General features: G+C 41.2%; 2 protein-coding genes across 4 annotated transcripts in view; both read right to left on the bottom strand.

The window, feature by feature from the left end:
• The window catches only part of LOC120060285 (serine/threonine-protein kinase D3-like), a 69,023-nt gene extending 53,565 nt beyond the window's left edge, over positions 1-15,458 (bottom strand). Inside the window, exons 1-2 of one of the 3 annotated variants that reach the window (XM_039009473.1) lie at positions 15,084-15,458; positions 13,746-14,509 (exon numbers count right to left, since the gene is read on the bottom strand). In XM_039009473.1, coding sequence (XP_038865401.1) covers positions 13,746-14,054 — 309 coding nt within the window. In that variant the 5' untranslated portion in view covers positions 14,055-14,509; positions 15,084-15,458. Of the gene's footprint in view, positions 1-13,745 lie in introns of all 3 variants that reach the window. The other 2 variants (XM_039009472.1, XM_039009471.1) reach the window with 2 other exon arrangements.
• A 591-nt stretch (positions 15,459-16,049) lies between these two features.
• Positions 16,050-21,896, bottom strand: LOC120060287 (adenylyltransferase and sulfurtransferase MOCS3-like). Its single transcript, XM_039009474.1, has 13 exons — positions 21,709-21,896; positions 21,249-21,381; positions 21,084-21,176; positions 20,707-20,827; positions 19,963-20,037; positions 19,665-19,782; positions 19,407-19,515; positions 19,261-19,323; positions 18,799-18,962; positions 18,376-18,423; positions 17,735-17,831; positions 17,417-17,524; positions 16,050-16,735 (listed from the first exon to the last, which is right to left on the bottom strand). Exons 1-13 carry the CDS (start codon positions 21,796-21,798, stop codon positions 16,578-16,580), a joined length of 1,377 nt encoding a protein of 458 aa, XP_038865402.1. The 5' UTR covers positions 21,799-21,896; the 3' UTR covers positions 16,050-16,577.
• Between the last annotated feature and the right edge of the window lie 1,470 nt (positions 21,897-23,366).

The following is a 23,366-nucleotide window of genomic DNA, read 5'->3' on the forward strand; positions in this document are numbered from 1 at the left end:
GAGGAGGAAGGCTGAGTCACAGGATCTGAGCCCTCTCAGGAAGAGAGGAAGAGAGCAGTGTGATCTAAGCAGCTCTGCTAGGCCCTGAGCTCCGAGTTATGGACCCATGGTGATGCTTCTGCAGCCCAGTGAGCCTTGAAGATATACTATGAACACTCTGACCTCTCTGGGGATGACAGGGGGCTAGTGCCGGCCAGGTGGATCTGATTCTGAACACAGTGTAAATAATCGTATGAAGATTTTTCTTTAGGCAAAATTATATTGACGGTGATCCATAGCTTATCTCTGTGCTCTGTTAGGGTATGACAGGAGACGAGGTGACCATAACTCCATATCAAAGGGTTATTCTGACCATCTTCACTGTTTATCAGTTTAAATGCTGAAAAAAAAACAGGAGTCTAAACAAAACACAGAATACATGCAGACGTGAGTAAAATGGTCAACATTTTGTAAAAATCTATTTTGTTCATGATCACTTTCATTCACAGAGACAGACAGGAATAAAAGCAACTGCAGTGGACAGAAAATCCATTTGGACAGAGCCAGAGCCACACAGACGACTAAATAAGCCACTGAACACACTGTACTCTTCCACTAACCGCAGGCAGCTGATTGAGGAGCAGGAGAAAACAGAGCCTGCTGTGGAAACAGGGAGAGGCTCTGGAGAGGGACTTTAGTTAAGAGCATACAGGCTGTGGAGACATTGTGACAGATCAAGCCAACTGACTGACTGACTGGCTAGATCACTTGTGGTCGAGACAAAAGTAAACACAACATAAGTTAAACACACACAGGATCAGAGATGTTGAAAGACATTATTTTTTTGGTTTCATTTGCTTTTTAAACCTCTGTGAGATCAGATCATGTCTATTGTTGCTCAATGTCACCATTAAAGTGTCATACATGTCCTTTATGTTCTCAATGGGTTATGGGTTTAGTGCTGCCTGGTATCGAGGCCCTGTTGCACTTCCTCTGCCACCTTGTTATCTGCCTGGTAGATCACTCACTGATCTGACAAACAGGAAAGGAAAACACCTCAGAGTGCAGCATTTCCAACTTGCCCCCACCCCCTCTGGGATCGATCATATTGTTTCTGAGCACCAACAGTTCCCCCATTGTTACAGTGTCTCCATGACATCTGTGGACACTGACCTCCATTCTTCTGCCGAGACCAGTAAATGATGGTTTAACTGTAAAGAGACACGACAACTTAACCTACCTAGGGCCGACTCCTGACTCCTCTCTCTCTGTGGACATGAAAAGGAGTGAACTTGGCAATGGACCAACCTGCAAGTGCCCTCAGCATTGGTGATGGCTTTAATCCATTAAGTGTGCTGCTGAGGTGGCCAGGCTAGAGAGTGCAGACAAGGTGGAATGCCTGTCCGTGCAGAAGGGGAAGTATCCTGTAACTCCAAGACTGAGTGAGCAGCCTTCAGACAAATCAATGAGGGAAATGTGACATCCTTCTATAAACAGGAATATACTTAACACCGGTATAAAATTTATGAGGGGACGTTACTTTAATTTCTCATTCTATATCTGTCCCCAATAATTTCACATTAGCTGTACTAAAGGAATAGATCAGCACAATTATAAATATAAGGTAGTTTGAGGATGATTACTTTACAGCAAGGTTATTATAGTAAACTAAAACTGAAATTAAAATCAAAACTAACCGTGATTTTTTGGGGGGTACACGGAAATAAAATAATTAACAAAACCGTTTGAAAAACTAAAACTATCTTTGACTCCAAAACTAAATAAAATAAAAACTATTATGAATTAAGTTCAGTTCTATCCTTTTTTCTAAACATTGGGCAAAAATGGCGTTTTCAATCAAATAAAAACTAAAAACTAAAACTTCAACTAAAAAAACCTAGCAAATCAGGTCTGGAAAACTAACTGAAACTAAACTGAATTTCAAATGAAAATGTAAAAACGAATAGAAATAAAAACGAATAGAAAAACAAAACTATAATAACCGTGCTGTACAGTAAGTGCTTGAAAATCTATAGACATGCGTATTTATTATAATCACCGTTTGAACCCCGACTTTGGGGACTAGAGAAATATTTTATCACTAGCTACCATTGTACAGACAGAGTACAGTCAGAGGATGGTGAAGGACATCTGTGAATTCCATGGCTGGGTCTGGCTCCTACCACACAGCAGGGCACCAGTGGGCAAATAGCAGGCCACAAACCAGGCACCAATGCAGGCCTGCCTGCCTAGCCATCCTCCCCTCTCTCCCAAGGGAGGACCTCTCTTCACCAGTCATGCTGCCCCAGTCTGTCATTCGTGACTGCTGTGGGTGAGTGTTCTGCTCTACCATGCCACTGCATTTGGGGAGATGGAGACTAGAGAAATGACTCAGTTCACTTTACTATAGAGGGTTTTTTCTCCCTTCCTCTCTTCTTTTGCAAATGACTCAGGACTGGACAAATTGATAGATTGCTTGCACAACATGGTTTTTCCCAGACATAAGTGAAGGCTTTTGGTGATACAGGTATCCCTCAGTTGCAGCATTCATATATAACCATCATTTAGTCTGCACTAGCCTAAAAATATTTTAAATTGAAATAAACATTTAAGCTGATAAAATGAACCCTAAAATCAGTCTCCATCCAGAAGCAATTCCCCTAACTTACAACACTGACAGGTTGACTGAAATGTGAAGGTTGACTCAAATGTGAATTTTATTTTCTGAGAAGCTGCCGAATGTGATTTCCAGGAAGTGGCTTGCCCCATGTATATAACACATAGCTGAGCCCAACCATCCTCAAGATGAAATCTGGTTGTTCCATAGGAACATGCAGATGTGTGCTAAGCAGAGCTGGGCTGAGCAGTTCAGGACTACGGGGGAGAGGGTGGACGTGATTTATTTCCTGTGAGTTCCAGTTAGTTTTGGCCATTGGGAGAGGAGCACTCTCCAGTTTCCATCTGCACTCTCTCTCTTTCTGTTTTACCCCTTTTCTTTTACCCATGTTCTGAGTTCACCTCTCTGTCTCTCCCTCTCTCTCTCTGGGATTTACACAGGCCTCTATTACCTTGGCAACAATTGACCATGTTGACATCTCTCCTCCATATGACCCTAACAGGAGAATGATAAAGCAGAGAAACTGTGTTACTAAGCAGAAAGCAGTTCTGCTCCTGTCACTCGGACAAATCCTTTAATCCTTAATCGAATATGTGGTCAATATTAGGTGTTAGCTTAGCTATAGAAGAACATGTCTGCACGGTTTCACATTGTACATCCCTCTGACGTTTAATGATGTGCCACTCATTCTGACCACCATACTTACGTTAAGCACCACACTGTCTTTAACCACAACAGCTATAGAGTACACAGTACAGTATAGTACATAACAATATGAGTGTGCGTTGTGCGACTTAAGTGTCATAAGCTAATGAGGTACTAAAAATATAAACGCAACATGTAAAGTGTTGGTTCCATGTTTCATGAGCTGAAATAAAATATCCCAGAATTGTTCCATATGCACAAAAAGCTAATTTCTCAAAAATGTTGAGCATTTCTCCTTTGCCAAGATGATCCATCCACCTGACAGGTGAGGCATATCAAGAAGTTGATTAAACAGCATGATTATTACACAGGTACACCTTGTGCTGGGGACAATAAAAGGCCACTCTAAAATATGCAGTTTTGTCACACAACACAATGTCACAGATGTCTCATGTTTTGAGGGAGTGTGCAATTGGCATGCTGACTGCAGGCATGTCTACCAGAGCTGTTGCCAGATAATTTTATGTTAATTTCTCTATCATTAGTGGCCTCCAACGTCGTTTGAGAGAATTTGGAAGTATGTCCAACCGGCCTCACAACCGCAGACCACATGTAACTATGCCAGCCCAGGACCTCCACATCCTGCATCTTCACCTGAAGTCGTAACTGACTTCAGTGGGCAAATGCTCACCTTCGATGACCACCGGCACATTGGAGAAGTGTGCTCTTCACGGATGAATCTCGGTCGTGTGGACAAGCGGTTTGCTGATGTCAACGTTGTGAACAGAGTGCCCCATGGTGGCGGTGGGGTTATGGTATGGGCAGGCAACAGCTACGGACAACGAACACAATTGCATTTTATCGATGGCAATTTGAATGAACAGAGATACTGTGACGAGATCCTGAGGCACATTGTCATGCCATTCATCCGCCGCCATCACCTCATGTTTTAGCGTGATAATGCACGGCCCAATGTTGCAAGGACCTGTACAAAATTCCTGGAAGCTGAAAATGTCCCAGTTCTTCCATGGCCTGCATACTCACCAGACATGTCACCCATTGAGCATGTTTGGATGCTCTGGATCGATCTATACGAAAGCATCTTCTAGTTCCCACCAATATCCAGCAACTTCGCACAGCCATTGAAGAGGAGTGGGACAACAATCCACAGGCCACAATCAACCGCCTGATCAACTCTATGCGAAGGAGATGTGTCACGCTGCATGAGGCAAATGGTGGTCACACCAGACACTGACTGGTTTTCTGATCCCCACCCCTACCTTTTTTTAAAGGTATCTGTGACCAACAGATGCATATCTGTATTCCCAGTCATGTTAAATCCATAGATTAGGGCCTAATTAATTTACTTCAATTGACTGGTTTCCTTATTCATTCATTTTTTATTGAACCTTTATTTAACTAGGCAAGTCAGTTAAGAGCAAATTCTCATTTACAATGCCGGCCTACCCCTGCCAAACCCTAACCCGGACGATGCTGGAACAATTGTGCGCCGCCCTATGGGACTCCCAATCACAGCCGGTTGTGAGACAGCCTGGAATTGAACCAGGTTCTGTAGTGACGCCTCTAGCCCTGAGATGCAGTGCCTTAGACCGCTGCGCCACTCGGGAGCCCTTATATGAACTGTAACTTAGTAAAATCTTTGAAATTGTTGCATGTAGCGTTTATATTTTTGTTGAGTGTAAATCATCCCAAACAAATGTTGTACGTGGCAAATCAAACTACAACACTAGGGTGTGTACTGTTCCATACATCAAGGCTGTGCAAATCCCTTGATTATAATCGGTTATTGTGTTGTCTGGTTGTTGTTGTTTTTTTACAGCAAACTATATCGAGAGCAGCTTGCTATTACTCAAAGGTTCAATATTACCCAAATCCTACTGTTTTCACTATGCTGTTTTATGTTGTTCAACTTGGGTGCTCCTGAGTGGCGCTGCGGTCTAAGGCACTGCATCTCAGGGCTAGAGGCGTCACTACAGAACCTGGTTCAATTCCAGGCTGTCTCACAACCGGCTGTGATTGGGAGTCCCATAGGGCGGCACACAATTGGCCCAGCATCATCCGGGTTAGGGGTTGGCCGGGGTAGTCCATCATTGTAAATAAGAATTTGTTCTTAACTGACTTACCTAGTTAAATAAAGGTTAATAAATAAAACTTGACTCATGGAGTGTTTGCTTCTCAAAAGGGCTTTGTTCAGATAATTACACAAGCAGCTGTGCTACTCTCAACCAGAAACTGGGAGTTACTGTACTGCACTAACAAACCAGTAGGAAAGCAAGTGTGTACTGTGCGAGACAGCAACATTTCACAGTACAGTATTTCCAGCTGTAGCGAATATGTTCAGAACAGAGGAGGAATATCCTATGGGTAAGGTAGAGATGTTCATAAAACTGCCTTTTGAGGAAAAGTTGTATTTTTTTTCCATTGCCTTTGCCAAAAGGACTTAAAATGTCCTTCCTCTTTGCAAGCTTAATCATCCCCTCTGACAGTTAGAGAGGACCGATAACTTGAAGGCCAAGGTACACTGTAAACCCTCCATTTTACATCCAACACTTTCAACGTTTCAACTGACGAGGCAACGTTTCCCAACCTTCGCCTCCAAACACCCCCACCTGTTATTTAATCCTGCAGTTATAGGATATTAAGGCATGTCAAGCACACTATAAACATAGGATATTAAGCTATGTCGAGCATGCCATAACCATTACACAATCCTCTACAATTTGGCAGAAGTGATACAAAAACCCAGTGCTATAGCTGAAAATATTTTAATTTCATGGCATCCCATCCCAACAACATCACATCATCCTCCAAGTATGCCTGAATGGGAAGCGGAGGAATGCTTGTTGGCTGGCCTGGCAGGCTGCTGGAGACAAGTCATTCTCAGGGAGTCGTGAACCTTTGTTCCGTGGTTGCTCCCTCTCTGGCTGCACGAGAGGACTTGAGCGACACCAAACAGGAAGCGGCTCCACAAGCGGACACTATCGCTGTTTATCCCCGCATTCATCACCCCCAGACACTCCAACCAAATAGCCAGGGCCAGGGAGACAGACCCAGAGTCTGGTGGCAGGCAGTCACAGATAGAGAGCCAAGCCTGGGCCCCCTGGTGCCCCTCAGAGTGGGTCATGTCACTCACTCCCTCTGCTGTGTCTCCTCACAGTCCCAGAGGAGCATGGTCTGAGTGGGTGAGGGGTGGTGCTCTCACGCCAACTGATGATACTCTCAAAAAGGGTCAGCACCCCCATCATCTCATTGACTGAAGTGGAGCAGAGAGGGCAACAGCTATGCAGAGGGCTTCAGGAAGAAGTTATAATCTACGATAAGCTCTAGGATCAGGTTATCCCAAGGTCAATCTTAATCATTACGAGGTATTGTAAAAGTTCCCTTAACGGTCGGTTACCTATCTTAACCATAGAGAGCCAAAACAGACCTTGGATCAGTGAATAAGGGCAACTTCATTGCACATCCCATGGGGGCCCTGTGGTTTGGCAGTCAGTTGGATGATAAATGAGCTGCATGGAGTCCATAGAATACACAGCTATTATAACTGATTGCATTCTCTAACTAGTCTGATTCAAAATGAGGGTTCAGCCAAGAGATAAATGGTCAATGCTGAGTATACGCATCTGTAAAGTTAACAACGCAAGTCAATGTGTGTATTCAGTGGAAACAAGGGAGAGCAACGACATTGTCAATCTAGGACTAGGCCAAGGACAAAGCAAATTAAAGTCTAATACTAATCTGTTTTTATAAATTTGAAGGAAATCAACTTCTCCGACAGTGTATACTCCTGACTGATGTTGCTCCATGTTTGTTGCCTGGCTCAGTGACTTACTGGTGGATCACCTATCCATTAAACTGTCCCTCAGTGGGGCACAGTTCTGTCAAGACTCTATCTACTGAGATATTAGAACATAAAACACTTTCCCTGTCCGCTCCCCGGTGACACTGAAATCATGGGTTCAACTTCATACCTTTCAGACCGTCAGTAATCTAACTGCCTGTAGCTCAGTACCTGAAGCAAGGATATGCATATTCTTGATATCATTTGAAAGTGAACACTTTTAAGTTTGTGGAAATGTGAAATGAATGTAGGAGAATATAAGATCTGGTAATATATATAGATCTGGTAAAAGATAATACAAACATGGTATGAATGCCAGATTGGGAATTTAGCCAGGACACCGGGGTTAACACCCCTACTCTTATGATAAGAGCCATGGGATCTTTAGTGACCACAGAGAGTCAGGACACCCGTTTAACGTCCTATCCAAAAGACAGCACCTACACAGGGCAATGTCCAAAATCCCTGCCCTGGGGCATTGGGATATTGTATTAGACCAGAGGAAAGAGTGCCTCCTACTAGCCCTCCAACACCACTTCCAGCAGCATCTAGTCTCCCATCCTGGGACCAACCAGGACCAACCCTGCTTGGCATCAGAAGCAAGTGACAAACGATAGCATGGTCTTTTTTTGCTCTAATAGCTACTGTAAATTGGACACTGCAGTTAGATTAACAAGAATATAAACTCTCTGCCCATATACAACATGTCTATGTCCCGGAATTGGCTGTTGTTTACAACGTCATTCAAGTTACATTTCCGCATATTAAGCAACAACTGTCCCGGTTTAGGGACACCGGTTCCGTAGATGTTAATAGAAGGCCAGCATCCCGGGGTCGCCTCTTCACTGTTGACGTTGAGACTGGTGTTTTGCAGGTACTTTTTAATGAAGCTGCCAGTTAAAGAAGGCCAGTTTTAATGCTTTTTTAATTAGCACAACAGTTTTCAGCTGTGCTAACAATTGCAAAAGGGTTTTCTAATGATCAATTAACCTTTTAAAATGATACATTTTGATTAGCTAACACAATGTGCCATTGGAACACAGGAGTGATGGTTGCTGATAATGGGCCTCTGTACACCTATGTAGATATTCCATAAGAAAAATCTGCCGTTTCCAGCTATGGTAGTCGTTTACAACATTAACAATGTATACACTGTATTTCTGATCAATTTGATGTTATTTTAATGAACAAGGACATTTCTAAGGGACCCCAAACTTTTGAACGGTGGTGTATATATTTTAGTACGAGCAATTTCAGAGTATAAATATATATACAGTACCAGTCAAAAGCTTGGACACACCTACTCATTCAAGGGTTTCTCTTTATTTTACTATTTTCTACATTATAGAATAATAGTGAAGACATCAGAACTATGAAATAACACACATGGAATCATGTAGTAACCAAGAAAGTGTTTGAACAAATCAAAATATATTTTAGATTTTAGATTCTTCAAAGAAGCCACCCTTTGCCTTGATGACAGCTTTGCATTCTCTCAACCAGCTTCATGAGGTAGTCACCTGGAATGCTTTTCCAACAGTCTTGAAGGAGTCCCACATATGCTGAGCACTTGTTGGCTGCTTTCCCTTCATTTTGTGGTCCAACTCATCCCAAACCATCTCAAATGGGTTGATGTCGGGTGATTGTGGAGGCCAGGTCATCGGATGCAGCACTCCATTACTCTCCTTCTTGGTCAAATAGCCCTTACACAGCCTGGACGTGTGTTTTGGGTCATTGTCCTGTTGAAAAACAAATGATAGTCCCACTAACTGCAAACAAGATGGGATGGTGTATCACTGCAGAATGTTGTGGTAGTCATGCTGGTTAAGTGTGCCTTGAATTCTAAATAAATCCCAGACAGTGTCACCAGCAAAGCACCCCCACACCATCACACCTCCTCCTCCATGCTTGACGGTGGGAACCACACATGCGGAGATCATCCGTTCACCTACTCTGCGTCTCACAAAGATACTGCGGTTGGAACCAAACATCTCAAATTTGGACTCATCAGACCAAAGGACATATTTCTATCGGTCTAATGCCCATTGCTCGTGTTTCTTGGCCCAAGCAAGTCTCTTCTTCTTATTGGTGTCCTTTAGAAGTGGTTTCTTTGCAGCAATTCGACCATGAAGGCCTGATTCATGCAGTCTCCTCTGAACAGTTGATGTTGAGATGTGTCTGTTACTTGAACTCTGTGAAGCATTTTTTTAGGCTGTAATTTGTGAGGCTGGTAACTCTAATGAACTTATCCTCTGCAGCAGAGGTAACTCTAGCTCTTCCTTTCCTGTGGCGGTCCTCATGAGAGCCAGTTTCATCATAGCGCTTGATGGTTTTTGTCACTGCACTTGAAGAAACTTTCAAAGTTCTTGAAATGTTCCGGATTGACTAACCTTCATGTTTTAAAAGTAATGATGGACTGTCGTTTCACTTTGCATATTTGAGCTGCTCTTGCCATAATGTGGACTTGGTCTTTTACAAAATGGGGCTATCTTCTGTATACCAACCCTACCTTGTCACAATAGAACTGATTGGCTTAAACGCATTAAGAAGGAAAGAAATTCCACAAATTGACTTTTAACAAGGCACACCTGTTAATTGAAATGCATTCCAGGTGACTACCTCATGAAGCTGGTTGAGAGAATGCCAAGAGTATGCAAAGCTGTCATCAAGGCAAAGGGTGGCTAATTTGAACAATCTCAAATATAAAATACATTTTGATTTGTTGAACACTTTTTTCTATTACTACATGATTCCATATGTGATATTTAATAGTTTTGATAACTTCACTATTATTCTACAATGTAGATTAGAAAACAGTAAAACTAAAGAAAAACCCTGGAATGATTAGGTGTGTCCAAACTTTTGACTGATACAGTATACTGTAAAGTTTCTTAGGAGCCAGAAACAGAGCTGCCATGTCTGTCGGCGCCATCTTGTTGATGGGTAACACAAAGTACAGTGCCTATTTAGCGGATTTTAATGTAAGCAGCATATTTTAAAGTAATAACACCTTTAAGGTTAATGCAAACAGATAGTTTTGATTTTTTAAAGCATTTTCTTCATATCGTATTTATGACCTTTTTCTTTAGCTCTTGTAACAAACCTTTGCAAACTTGCCAATACATTACCAGATCTATGCAAATATCAGCAGTAATCAGATGTTCTGCTCTGCAGACCAGAAATCCCTAGAACTAGTTAGTGAGTATCATCAAAACCCATAAACAACAACAACATTACACTGGCCTGGGGGAATGTGAATGTAAACTACATTCCGTTACAGAACATAAGCGAGACACTCAATGATTCATTCAATTTCCACTTAGTTGTACAATTAGCACTGGTGGTTATATGGGCTTTAGCAATGTTGAATGGTTCTCAGTATGTTCCTTTTATCAAATCAAATTTTATCAAATCAAATTTTATCAAATCAAATTTTATTAGTCACATGCGCCGAATACAACAGGTGTAGAGTGAAATGCTTACTTACGAGTCCCTAACAAACAATGCAGTTTAAAAAAAATACGGATAAGAATAAGATAGCGATGACCAGCTAGCTCAGGTGTACTGAATGGGACGTGTCAGCTCAATGCAGAATCTTAATTGGAGCCAGTTTGCTACAGCGGGAAAAGGAAATGTGAATTATTATGTGAATTACAATTAAACTGACATTTTGCAGCAGTTGATACATTTTTCATAAGGGAAAATCAAGTCTGAAATTTCAATGTGGAAATTACAAGCTTCAGAAGCCGTTTTAAACCTCAAATACACTACAAGTTTTACATTTCCCGCATTGCAGGAAAATTCTCATGCAACAGAGTGATCAAATGAAGATCCTACATCTGTAGCTCAAAGCGGCTCCATTTTCTGAGAACAATGAATCTCTGGAGAGGAAAAGGTTACAGAGTATTTGCATTCTAGAGGTGACGAGTAAGGGGAGGTGTGAAGTAAACAAAGTATCTATAAATGTGACTGTATGGGCAGCTAGGAAGCACAGAGAAAAATATCACCTTTTACCTCCTCTTTCTAACTACAACCCTCATGCCCCCATTTCTCCAAAATACCTGATCCCTGTGACTCCACCCCTTCATTTTCTTTACCCATTAGACCTGATGGAATGAGTTCTATAATCTCATCTCTCACTCACTTAGTCTCCGATTAACTACAGACACAAATAGAGTAATCTTCGTTATGGGTGTAAGACGATAATACAATAGGTGAATGTGTGAATGCCATTTCATTAACACAGGTGTCTGTGATAAGAACATCCACATATAAGAACAGCAGGGCCCCATCCATCAGATAGGAATCCAAACACACAAAATGGAGAGAGAAAAGCACAAAATGTCATTGAGTAACAAATATCAAAAGAGTGAGTAAGACTTATACCATACATGACCTTAGAACAAATGGTATGTTTTATAAGCTGACTAGCCATCCACTCTAACTATTCCCCAGGTTGTTGCTGTAAATGAGAATGTGTCCTCATTCAACATACCTGGTAAAATAAGGGTTAAAAAAGTCAATTAAAAATATATATAGTACCAGTCAAAAGTTTGGAAACACCTACTCATTCAAGGGTTTCTCTTTATTTTTTAACTATTTTCTACATTGTAGAATAATAGTGAAGACATCAAAACTATGAAATAACACATATGAAATCATGTAGTAACCAAAAAAGTGTTAAACAAATAAAATATATTTTATATTTGAGATTCTTCAAAGTAGCCACCCTTTGCCTTGACAGCTTTGCACACTCCTGGCATCATCCGTTCACCTACTCTGTGTCTCACAAAGACACGGCGGTTGCAACCAGACATCTCAAATTTGGACTCAACAGACCAAAGGATAGATTTACACTGGTCAAATGTTAATTGCTCGTGTTTCCTGGACCAAGCAAGTCTCTTATTATTATTGGTGTCCTTTAGTAGCGGTTTCTTTGCAGCAATTCGACCATGAAGGCCTGACTCATGCAGTCTCCTCTGAACAGTTGATGTTGAGATGTGTCTGTTACTTGAACTCTGTGAAGCATTTATTTGGGCTGCAATTTCTGAGACTGTTAAATCTAATGAACTTACCCTCTGCAGCAGAGGTAACTCTGGGTCTTCCTTTCCTGTGGCGGTCCTCATAAGTGCCAGCTTCATCATAGCACTTGATGGTTTTGCGACTGCACTTGAAGAAACTTTCAAAGTTCTTGAAATTTTCCGTATTGACTGATCTTCATGTCTTAAAGTAATGATGGACTGTTGTTTCTCATTGCTTATTTGAGCTGTTCTTGACATAATATGGATTTGGTCTTTTACCAAATAGGGCTATCTTCTGTATACACCCCTACCTTGTCACAACACAACTAACTGGCTCAAACGCATTAAAAAGGAAAGAAATTCCACAAATTAACTTTTAATAAGGCGCACTTGTTAATTGAAATGCATTCCAGGTGACTACCTGATGAAGCTGGTTGAAAGAATGTCAAGAGAGTGCAAAGCTGTCATCAAGGCAAAGGGTGTATATTTGAAGAATCTCAAATATAACATATTTTAATTTGTTTAACACTTTTTTGGTTACTACATGATTCCATATTTGTTATTTCATAGTTTTGATGTCTTCACTATTATTCTACAGTGTAGAAAATAGTCAAACTAAAGAAAAACCCTGGAATGAGTAGGTGTCCAAACTTTTGACTGGTACTGTAATATATATATATATATATATATATATATACATATATAAACGGTCATGGTCTAATAAGCAGTCTAATGTATGGTATCAGTTGGATAGGAACATCTGAATGTGAATCTGAAATCTGTATTCTGAGCCAAGGCCACTCCAAACAAATGGAATCAGCAAACTACCTTTGGTTCCATTGGTTTACCCTTGATTTTCCCTCTTTCTAGTCAGTGGTACATGGGCAACCACTGTTTGTTGATACAGCCTATATGTTCAAAGACTTGTCTTATGCAGGGGCCATAACCCAAAGTCATTACTAAGAGCCACCATTGTCATGGAAAATAACCTGGCTTGAACATTACATCATGGATGACTGAGAGGAATAAACCACTGACTGGTTCAGTGTTAGTGTCTCCAGTGAGAGTACACCACAATGTAAATAGCTATGCTACTAGATCGTGCACGGCAACCGGAGAGGCTTCACTGCTGCCGAGCATGCTGCTGCGGTACATAAAACTTACTCTGTGCACGAGACACACATGTCTGCTTCACAAAAACAAAGCGTAAACAGAGGAGTATGGCACAGAAATGGCAAACCACAGATGCTATGCATTGCAGGGCAACACTGTCTGCAATATAACTGTCTCACTGTTCATTTAAAATGTGTTCTTTCAACTTGCAACCACAGCAAAGAATACAGAACAACATTCCAAAGAGCAGTGTTAAGGAAATATGCCCCTGATTTACTTAGCAGTATGCTTGATGGAAGACTTTCCAAACTTTCTTGAAACTTGAAATTGAGCCACAAAAAGACAACTAAGTTTTTAGAATTTACAGTGACTTTGCTTTCTCTTGCTCAGGCCTATCGATTGCATTTCATTCTATAAATATCCGTATAAGTCAACAATTTTTCACTCTGTCATTATGCATTAGCTGCAGTAGGTCACGTGTTAAAACAAGTAAGGGTTGTGTAATTACCTTTTGGTCGACTATAGAGCAGACCAGGTCTTTGACAGCAGACAGCGACAGGTCATGGTTCTCCAGGTTCACCATCTCTCTGGTCAGGCCAATCTGGAGGAGAAAGGACACTCCATGGAAAGAGCTGCGGGAGTTGGTTGGGCTGGGAGCGCTGTGAGTGTGACTTCTGTGACTCCCGTTGGACAGGCGGCTGTAGAGGGGTGCTGGGGGGCTTGGCGATGGTGAGGGGGTCGGAGGCAGGACTGGGAGTTGTGAGTGGAGGTAGGCTTTAGGAAAGGACGGAGGAGCTGAGCTGCTGCAGGCAGACATTGGGTTTCTTCCAATGGCAGAGATGATGATGCAAAATGTAAAGTAATGGAACTGTCAGTGATGCCTTGTTAAATGAGGCACCACTGAAACACTAAGCACAGACACTACGTTGAAGAAACACTCAATACTCATTCTAGGAGACATGAAATGCAAGGTCTTCAAAGTATCATGAGCAGTGTTAGTCAACAGCAATAGTCAAACTTTCCTCCCCATTGACTTCTCAGACCGATACCTGGCAATCAATTCATGGGCAAAGCCTATTGATTGCACTAAATGGCCTCCGCTCACTCTTCAAGGCAAGAGATGTGTGCAGTATGTACTGTGGATGCTCTGGACGTGGTAGATCGATTCCCCAACGCTCACTGCAAGAGGCGGTCACCATTCCAAACGTCATGTTCTTGAATGGTGTCCCCTCACAGTACTGGAGTCAGAAATCTGCCCTGACCACAGAAAACCTATCACAAAACAGATGCAGTAAATGTAATGGTAGAATATAATATGTTTGGGATTTGTGGAAATGGAAGTAGGCTATAAAAGTCGTAATTTTACATTATTCAACCTAACTGAACAAATTCAGCAAAACAAATCATGACGTCAAAGCTGAGAAGGCTATGCAATAACAATACGAGCTGCAATTTACGGGAAATAAACATTGTGGGCTAAGGTTTGCATACAATAAACAAATTAAATAATTGACCTAATTTTAAACTTCGATTATATTGTTAGCAACACTTACAATGTAGGTGCGCAACTACAAACAATGCATCGCGTTTTAGAACCATACATTAGGGCATGTTATCTGTTTATCTATTCTCATGCAGAACCAACATCTGGAATCAAGGCTTCTCAACATCCTCCCGCTTTCGATTGAACTGCTGGCAGAAAACGACATGTCCACGAACGCCAACCAAACAAGTTATACAACACCTGGTTTTGCAGTGAAAGCTTCTTGAAATATTAGTCACTATGAATTAACTATTCCAATCGTATATACATGTCTAAAACAACATAGACCTACATTATCTTCACCTTCTGAAAAAGGCAACATTGGATCCATGGACAGTGGACAGCAAAAACTTCTCCAAAAACTCCAACAATCGAAGAAAACGAAGATTCAAGTTGCCTTATCGTTAAATCATACAAATGCGCAACAATGTAACCACATGCATTTGTACAAATGTTTAAACGCGCGCTAAGACTCACATTACCGAGTTCTCCGCTTTTTGAAACTTTCTCTTGTAGTCTATTCGTTGTTGCCAGATAGTAAATTCATGTGCATTTTATTATCGTCCCAGCTGTGACTTCTCCCCCTATTCTGACAGAAAAAAAACAGGAGAAAGGTTCCTGGGGCTTGGAGTTCGATCACCTATTTGCTTTATTGGGTTTCCATCGGCGAAGAGAAATATTCTAACTACAATCTCACAAACGCAATGGCGTCTCTAAAAGGTTCACTTTACATTGCGCATGCCTCTTTCATCTACATCTTTTCCGTTATTCGGGCTGATGCAGGAAAAAAACAAGTTACACGACCTCGATTGGTTCAGTTCTGAAAATAAGTTGCCGACAAAGGAGAAACATGTCATCATTCTTTACACTGTCGCAGTGTTGCTTCTAATATTGTTTTGGAGAGGATGGTGACATGCATCAATCAGCTACTTATTGTTTCATGTCCAAATATGGAACTGGCAACACATTATGAATGTATAGATGTAACGGAATTCGTCCTCCTCATCTGACGAGGAGTAAGAAATGTCGGACCAATGCGCCGCGTGGTACGTATCCATAATGTCTTTTAATGAGAATGAATACACAAAATGCAAAACTAACAAAGTGAAACAAAATGAAAACCGAAACAGTCCCGTAACGTGAAACACACAGACACGGAAGACAACCACCCACAAAACACAACAGAAAACAGGCTACCTAAATATGGTTCCCAATCAGAGACAATGACTAACACCTGCCTCTGATTGAGAACCATATCAGGCCAAACGAAAAACCCCACATAGAAACACAAAACATAGATAACCCACCCAACTCACACCCTGACCATACTAAAACAAAGAAAATACAAAAGAACTAAGGTCAGAAAGTGACAATAGATGTGTAATAACTCCACAATAACACATTCGTTAACTTTTATCAATGTTCCCGAATAACTAAAAATTCATAATGAAGTAACATATATACACACACACACACTACCCTGCATCCCCTTCACAATGAATTGGGGTTATACAAATTCTACAATCTGGAACAAGGTTTTATTATATATATATATATTATATATATATATATATATATATAATACAATCCAGAAAACATGAACAGCAGATATGTGACTATTTCTTTCACTTTTCACCTTTAAGATGTAACTGCAATTTAATCTGTCAGTCATATTTGCCATGTCCAATGCAACCAGCATACATAAAACAAGGTAGAAAAATGGTCGCTATGATGACATTTATGAACATGTTTATTAACAAAGTCATGAATCCACAGTGCAGAACCTGTGACGTTGAGTCAATACTGTGGGAAAGAGGGGTCTATCTTCTGGGCCCAGGCCATCAGCCCTCCACAGATGTCTTTAACAGTGACAAAGTCCACTTCAGAGCCTGACATCTTCTCCAAGACCTGAACTGCCTTCTGGGAGTCATTACCCAGCTTACAGATCACATATACTGCAGTATGGAAACACAAACAGATCAAATTGATGGGTAGCTTCAATTTCCTGGCATCTCACAAGATTACCACGTCTGGTTGACTACGTGAGACTAGGTGAGTTGAATATATAAAATGGGCAAGAAATATTCCTTGTATGATGCTCAGCTAGAAGCAGAGTTATGGGATGGTATTCTAATTCACTATTGGATGTGTTATGGACATATGACTTGTAAACTCAGGTCCCTTCTTTCACTCTTGAAACCTGAATCGATTTGAAACTTTCAAGGGTGTCAGGTGTACTAGTTCAACTAAAGGTCTGTGTTGACTGTTTACACTGTCGTTCCCAGAATTACCAATTAAAATAGATAATAACAAAATATACACAGGCTTGCTTGAAATACACTGCAGAAAAAAAGACCATGATGACTATTCAATAAAAAGAGGCCAGCTGTTCACGATGACGGTATATTTTTGTGTTGGAAAAATAATTACCTAGCAACTCCACCTCCCATCATTGGCTGTCCAAAATAGGTGAATACTCTCACAGGACAAGTCTACACAGACTTAATTAGCACTCAACTTACCCCTTTTTTGTTCAGTGAATATGGGGCTGCTCCATACACCTAGCTAGCTACTGAAGAGCCACTGTGTGTTGTGACCTGTGTAGCTAGATGAAGACTTATTGTCAGTCATATTACCTGGGACCTGGGATTCATTCGACATCTGCTCTTTCACTCTGCCAATTCTCTCCTTCAGCACTCGGATATGTTCACTTTTCCTGTCCTCTAAACTGGATAGAGGAATGTCTAGCAATGATATAAGGAAATTAAACATTTTACCATTGAATTGAGTACAATTAATTAACGCAGCTCAGAACACTTATGAAAGCACAGGGATGACTGACGTCATTAATAGCAGTATTTATATCCTCCTCACTAACTCCATATCTTGAAAATGGTAACTATATAGCTAGTGGAGTACAATGACAGGAGGGCATTCAGCCAGCATAAAGATACTGAGGGAGGTGGGAAGGTGACATATATCCACCTCCACTAGAGGGCGAACATCCAGCAGGAGATGAGCAGCTGTGTTGTCCACTATAGATTTATACTCCTGGCAATAGAAAAGAGAAATTACAATGGTTGTCAGTGGTCACCTACAACGCTCACTTTGTTAGACAGTGTAGTGTTTAAAAGGTCTGCCACATCTGAATTAAAGTTGCTGGTATTTTGTGAGATGACACAAAGATATGCATGACACAACTGGCTGCCTTCTTTGAGTGGAGTAGGGTGGAGTAAGTTTAACTTTGTCACATTATTTCAATTATAGGAAATAAAACTGTTTCCGACTCCATGCCTTAAATAATCTCTATTTTAGGCCTAATCAATCATGATCTTCATCTTAATGGCTCAATTCTTTTGAAAACTGTAATTTAGCAGAACCCCAAACAACTCCTAAACCACCACCATTTCTGTCAGTGCCAACAAACAAATACATTGTTATTTTCCGTAGAAAAACGTACATTCGAGTTTTAGTCATTTCCCATTTAGGGTTGGGTCAGCTTTTAGATTTAATCTGGGTTTATGAATGCACACGAATCACAGAAAATCAAGTGTAATCATAATTATAAAACAGAAAGTAATCAACTATACTCTACCTGCACTGTTACCCTCTGGTCTTTGGAGAGAAGGTTTAGTCTTCGACACTGAAAGAAAACCCAGAAAATATTAGGTAAATATTCAAAGCAAACATTGAAACTAAAATGGTCCTATAATTGATGGAAAATATTTTTTTTAGTTGAGCTAAGTACAGAAAACTCCTTTTGACATACAGTGCATATCTCTGCTATGTATCTAAATGATGGATAATTAACACATTTTCCTGGCACAACATTCCATGTGCTACGTGTAGTTCTAAGCCGTCAAAGGTGTAGTGATGACACTCACTCTGGTCATTTTAGATTGGGACATACCACCTCCTCTTACTTTAAAATGGTAACTTAACCCCTTGAACTGTATTAAATTGCAACTCAATATGCAAGATGTTTGCCCACTTGGCCCTCTTCTCAGTGACCCCTGACCTTATCTGTGGCAGCAGACCCACAGAACTTCTCATAGTCCACAAGGTGTGTGACAGTGGGGTTCTCTCCACACACAGCACAGCTGGCCTGCTTGGACCGCAGCCTGATGGACCGGAACTTGGCATCCTGGGCGTCAAACATCAACAGCTGTTGGCCACAGGAAGCTGTCACACTCGGTCAAGGAAAAGGCTCCTGTCTGACTTGACAAACATCACAATGTTCTTTGTATATTCAGAAACAAACCTCAAAGGTCCTGAAATTTGACAGAATTTCCTCTTTTAGTCACGTGTTATCAGATGGGCATGAAGAAAAACACCCCTTCCTTCCCATGCTACACTAACTCATTCAGGCTTTAGTTCATCTAGTCAGCACCATGACTACGCAGAAAGTGTTGTTTCATTGTACAGTAGCTAAGCAGTGGGGCAGTGGAGTGAGTCAGGGAGCTTTCACTGGGAAGGATACAGCCCTGTCCTGAGGCGATCTTCAGGACCTCCAACGCTTGGAAGCATCCCATGATCCCTGGCACTGAGGGAAAAAAAGAGTGAAACATCAACAATCAATTCCTCTCTCTACCTAACAGTGAAGACACAAATTAGAAGAGGACTCACCTACTCCTAAGATCCCTCCGTCAGAACAGTTGGTCACCATCTCTGGGGGTGGAGGCTTTGGGTACAGGCACCTGTAGCAGGGGCCTCCACGGTAGTTATACACTGTCAGCTAGACACAGACAAGAGGGGTTACTTTGCACAAAGGAGAACCAATAAATATATTCCATTTACTAGTCAGTCATTTGTCAGACATTGATGTAAATCCAGTTAGCATGTGGGGACTTAAATATAGAGACTAAAATGTAACTACATCCTTACCTGGCCCTCCATTTTCAGGGCACTGGCAGATACTAGGGGCTTGCCACTGAGGACACAGGCATCATTCACCAGATACCGGGTGGGAACGTTGTCCGAACAGTCAGCCACAATGTCGTACATGAGGTGGATAATGTCAAGGAGTAAAAATGCAGTGATTTTCTTCCCTCAAAAAGTCAGTGTTATGGTAAATGTTTGACTCTTGGGTTTGATGACATGGAAATCCTTTATGACAAACAGTAAAACCTCTTCTTTACCCCCTGGAAGATAATAGAAGGCACAAGACTGAGAGGGTGGATACTGTTGGATGAGCTGTAAGGCATTTTCTGGAGACAGCTGGAGGTGGTAGGGAATGCATTCTACTGTGGAGTTCAGCCTGTAGACACATAAAAAGGACAGACAAGGCCATTCACATTCAACCCCTCATACTTATTTTGGAGAGCAAGAATTACTGCACAAAATATAGGCTCGCTAATTCTCTTTTTCTCTGAATGCCAAAACCTTAAAGACCAGTGATTTGTTTTACTTTTCCTGTTGAAAAAAGGATTTCCCACGTATGAATACCCCCACTTCTGCCATGTCATGAGACATCTGGATCACTTATTGAGATGTGCCTTTTAAGTAAATCAGATGTTAAATGAGGTGAAAACGAGAGCAGGACTTTAACATTCAATTGCAATGCCATTAATGTACTGTATGTACACTAACAAATAAGAGTGGTGACTATATCTATACAGTTATCTGAAAGCAAGCTATTGCTGTTTGAGTAAATGGCACCACCAAGTGGCTATAGCTATGCTGTGGAAATTCATCACAGTACTGCAGCATCAGTGAGTGAAAGACCAGAATAAGTGCTTTCGAAAATAAATAAACAGAGAAAGATAGTTCAGTATTCGTGGACAGTCAAAACAACAGTGTAATACAACCTGTGACAATGTAGTGAGATGGCAGTGAATGCACCAACTTATGGTAGGCCTACATGCCAGTGACTGGCATGATTACAGTCCATATATCAGCCTGTGCAGGCCCCAGTAGCCTCCTGTACCTTCTGACAGCATGGGCAGCAGACTGGGCCTTGGCCTGGCCCTGGCTGTCTTCTCCATGGAGCACCTGTCTGTGCAGGTTACTCAGTTCCACCTCGTCATAGTCCAGAAGACCCACACGCCCTGGGGTTATAGAGGGATGGACACGTTATAACAGTGTACACACACATAAGTATTGCATATCCCTAAAGGTTCACAGGTCTATTACATGTAGTAGGCCTACCTAATACTTTGTGAAGTTATGCCATCCTCAAATGCTTTATTGATTTGTATTGATTCAAGGGAGTGGTTCATCTATTTGGATGTACAGCATATGAATCATTGACCATTACTGAGGGTATAACTTACTGAAATTCTCTTTCCCCACATTGTTACCTACCGATTCCTGCTGCAGCTAGATACTGTGCCAGGGGACAGCCTAGTCCTCCACACCCCACAACCAGCACTGATGTTTGGGAGAGGTTTAGCTGACCTGCAGAGATCAAATGATGGGTTCAATAGTGTTTAACTCAATCAGAGATTGGGTGAAAGCTGCCATTATTACCTTGTACACCAAACTCTGGCAGTATAAGCTGTCTGCTGTAGCGCATGATGTCTTCATTGGACAGGGCTGCCTTGAGTTTCAGAGGTGGAAGTGTTGTCACTTTCTCCTGCAGCTGCAGATCTATCAAACGGTTCTGATTTCAGTGGAGAAATGGTGGTGGTTCAGAATACGTTAAAGTTGTTATTATTTTAGACAATAACCAAATATAACATGTCAAGGGATATAAAGTCAATTGATTTGTAGGCTAGTTAGCCTCGCGAATCTATCCATCCAAATCTCCTCTTGTTGACTCAAAACTAAAGAGGTCTTCCTCACTGCTCATACCAAAGCATCGTTGCTCAAACTCTGAATCATATAGCTACATTATAACGTGCGCTGCTGCTAAACAGCCACTGCAAGCACGAGGCTACAGCTACCTCTTGATATTCAATGTAAAGGCTAAAAAGAGTCATAGGCCTACCTTTTCTAATGCCAGTTTATTCTTCAATGCAACTATCTCTTTTTCTTTCTCCTTAAGCCGTGCCTTCAAGCAGGAAACCTCTTCCGTCATTGTTACAATACAATAGAAAACACGTGCGATATAGAAAACTGTCACAACGTTGCTGGCTGTTACAGTTTCAGTGATGTTTGTGGGGATTTGTAGCACTCGGTACTTCCTGGTCTACAGAAGAGGCCCACGTGACCACGTGCCAATTGGAGGTGCGTTCCAGCGCCAGGTTGAATCTAGCGGGTTGATCAAGGCACTACATGCGCTGCTGTCACTGCGCAGTTTCGTTCCCACAGTTTGATTACTTTACTAGTAGGTCTATAAGCCGCTAAGGTAATTTAAAAATGGGAAATGTAAGTTTTGAAATCACTTTGAAAGGCTATACTTACATTTTTACTGACATTAGTTTACTTTTATTACATGATTGCCATACCTAAAATGCAGATACATTTAGAGATGCAAGCTTTGTTCAAATGTTATAATCAGTAAAATCATAAATTGAATTGAAGCCTTCATTAAAAAAATCTAACATTAAACCAAAGGGAACATTTTACAAACCAATAATTCATAAATAGACCATCTGCTCTCTCTGGCCCCTTGGGATAAATAAAAAGAGTGACGCACTGTAGATTACACGGAGGAGAGCCTCGGGAATGTTCAGTGAGAGAAACCGCGGCGATGGTTGAACGTCGCCCCAGTCCGTTTATGCATTTGTTTTATGTAGTAGGAATTTGTGCAACATTTGTTGATAATATCAATGGACAGAAGGCACACATCCCATGGACACAAGAGAAGGCAGGCTATAAAAACACTACATTATATTGTTCAATGATTATGTGAGCATGTTCTTGTTGCTTTTTTTTTTTTTTTTAAGTTACCAGTTTTCATTTTCTAGATTACCGTTTTCTATTGCATGTGTGATTGTTATAGCTTAAATTAATAAAAAATGTTATTTTTCTATTGTAACAAGATTGCTGGGCTGCCTGGGCAAAATTCCCAAGGGGAAAAATGCAATGAATAGATAGATGAGCAATGAGATAAACACACAGGCAGTATCTAGAATATTTTACACATATTGACATTTCATATTTATAATTCTGTAACGCTTGTTCTCCTCCTCTTCGTCCGAAGAGGAGGAGTAGGGATCAGACCAAAATGCAGCGGGTTTTGAGAACATAATGAATTTATTCAACCACGAAGACGAACACGAAACACTTGGAATAATTACAAAATAACAAAACGAACGAAGACAGACCTGAAATAGAGAACTTACATATAACACGAAGAACTCACGAACAGGAATAGACTACAAACAAAACGCTACAGTCCCGTGTGGTACGAACATACAATACAGACACGGAAGACAACCACCCACAAACAAACAGTGTGAACACCCTACCTTTATATGGTTCCCAATCAGAGGAAACGACAAACACCTGTCTCTGATTGAGAACCATATAAGGCTAATTACCAATGGCCTAAACATAGAAACACAAAACATAGAATGCCCACCCCAACTCACGCCCTGACCAACTAAACACATACAAAAATAACCGACAACAGGTCAGGAACATGACAGAACCCCCCCCTCAAGGTGCGAACTCCGGGCGCACCCCTAAAACTCAAGGGGA

This window comes from Salvelinus namaycush, chromosome 15, assembly GCF_016432855.1.
Source record: "Salvelinus namaycush isolate Seneca chromosome 15, SaNama_1.0, whole genome shotgun sequence".
Lineage (NCBI taxonomy): Eukaryota > Metazoa > Chordata > Actinopteri > Salmoniformes > Salmonidae > Salvelinus > Salvelinus namaycush.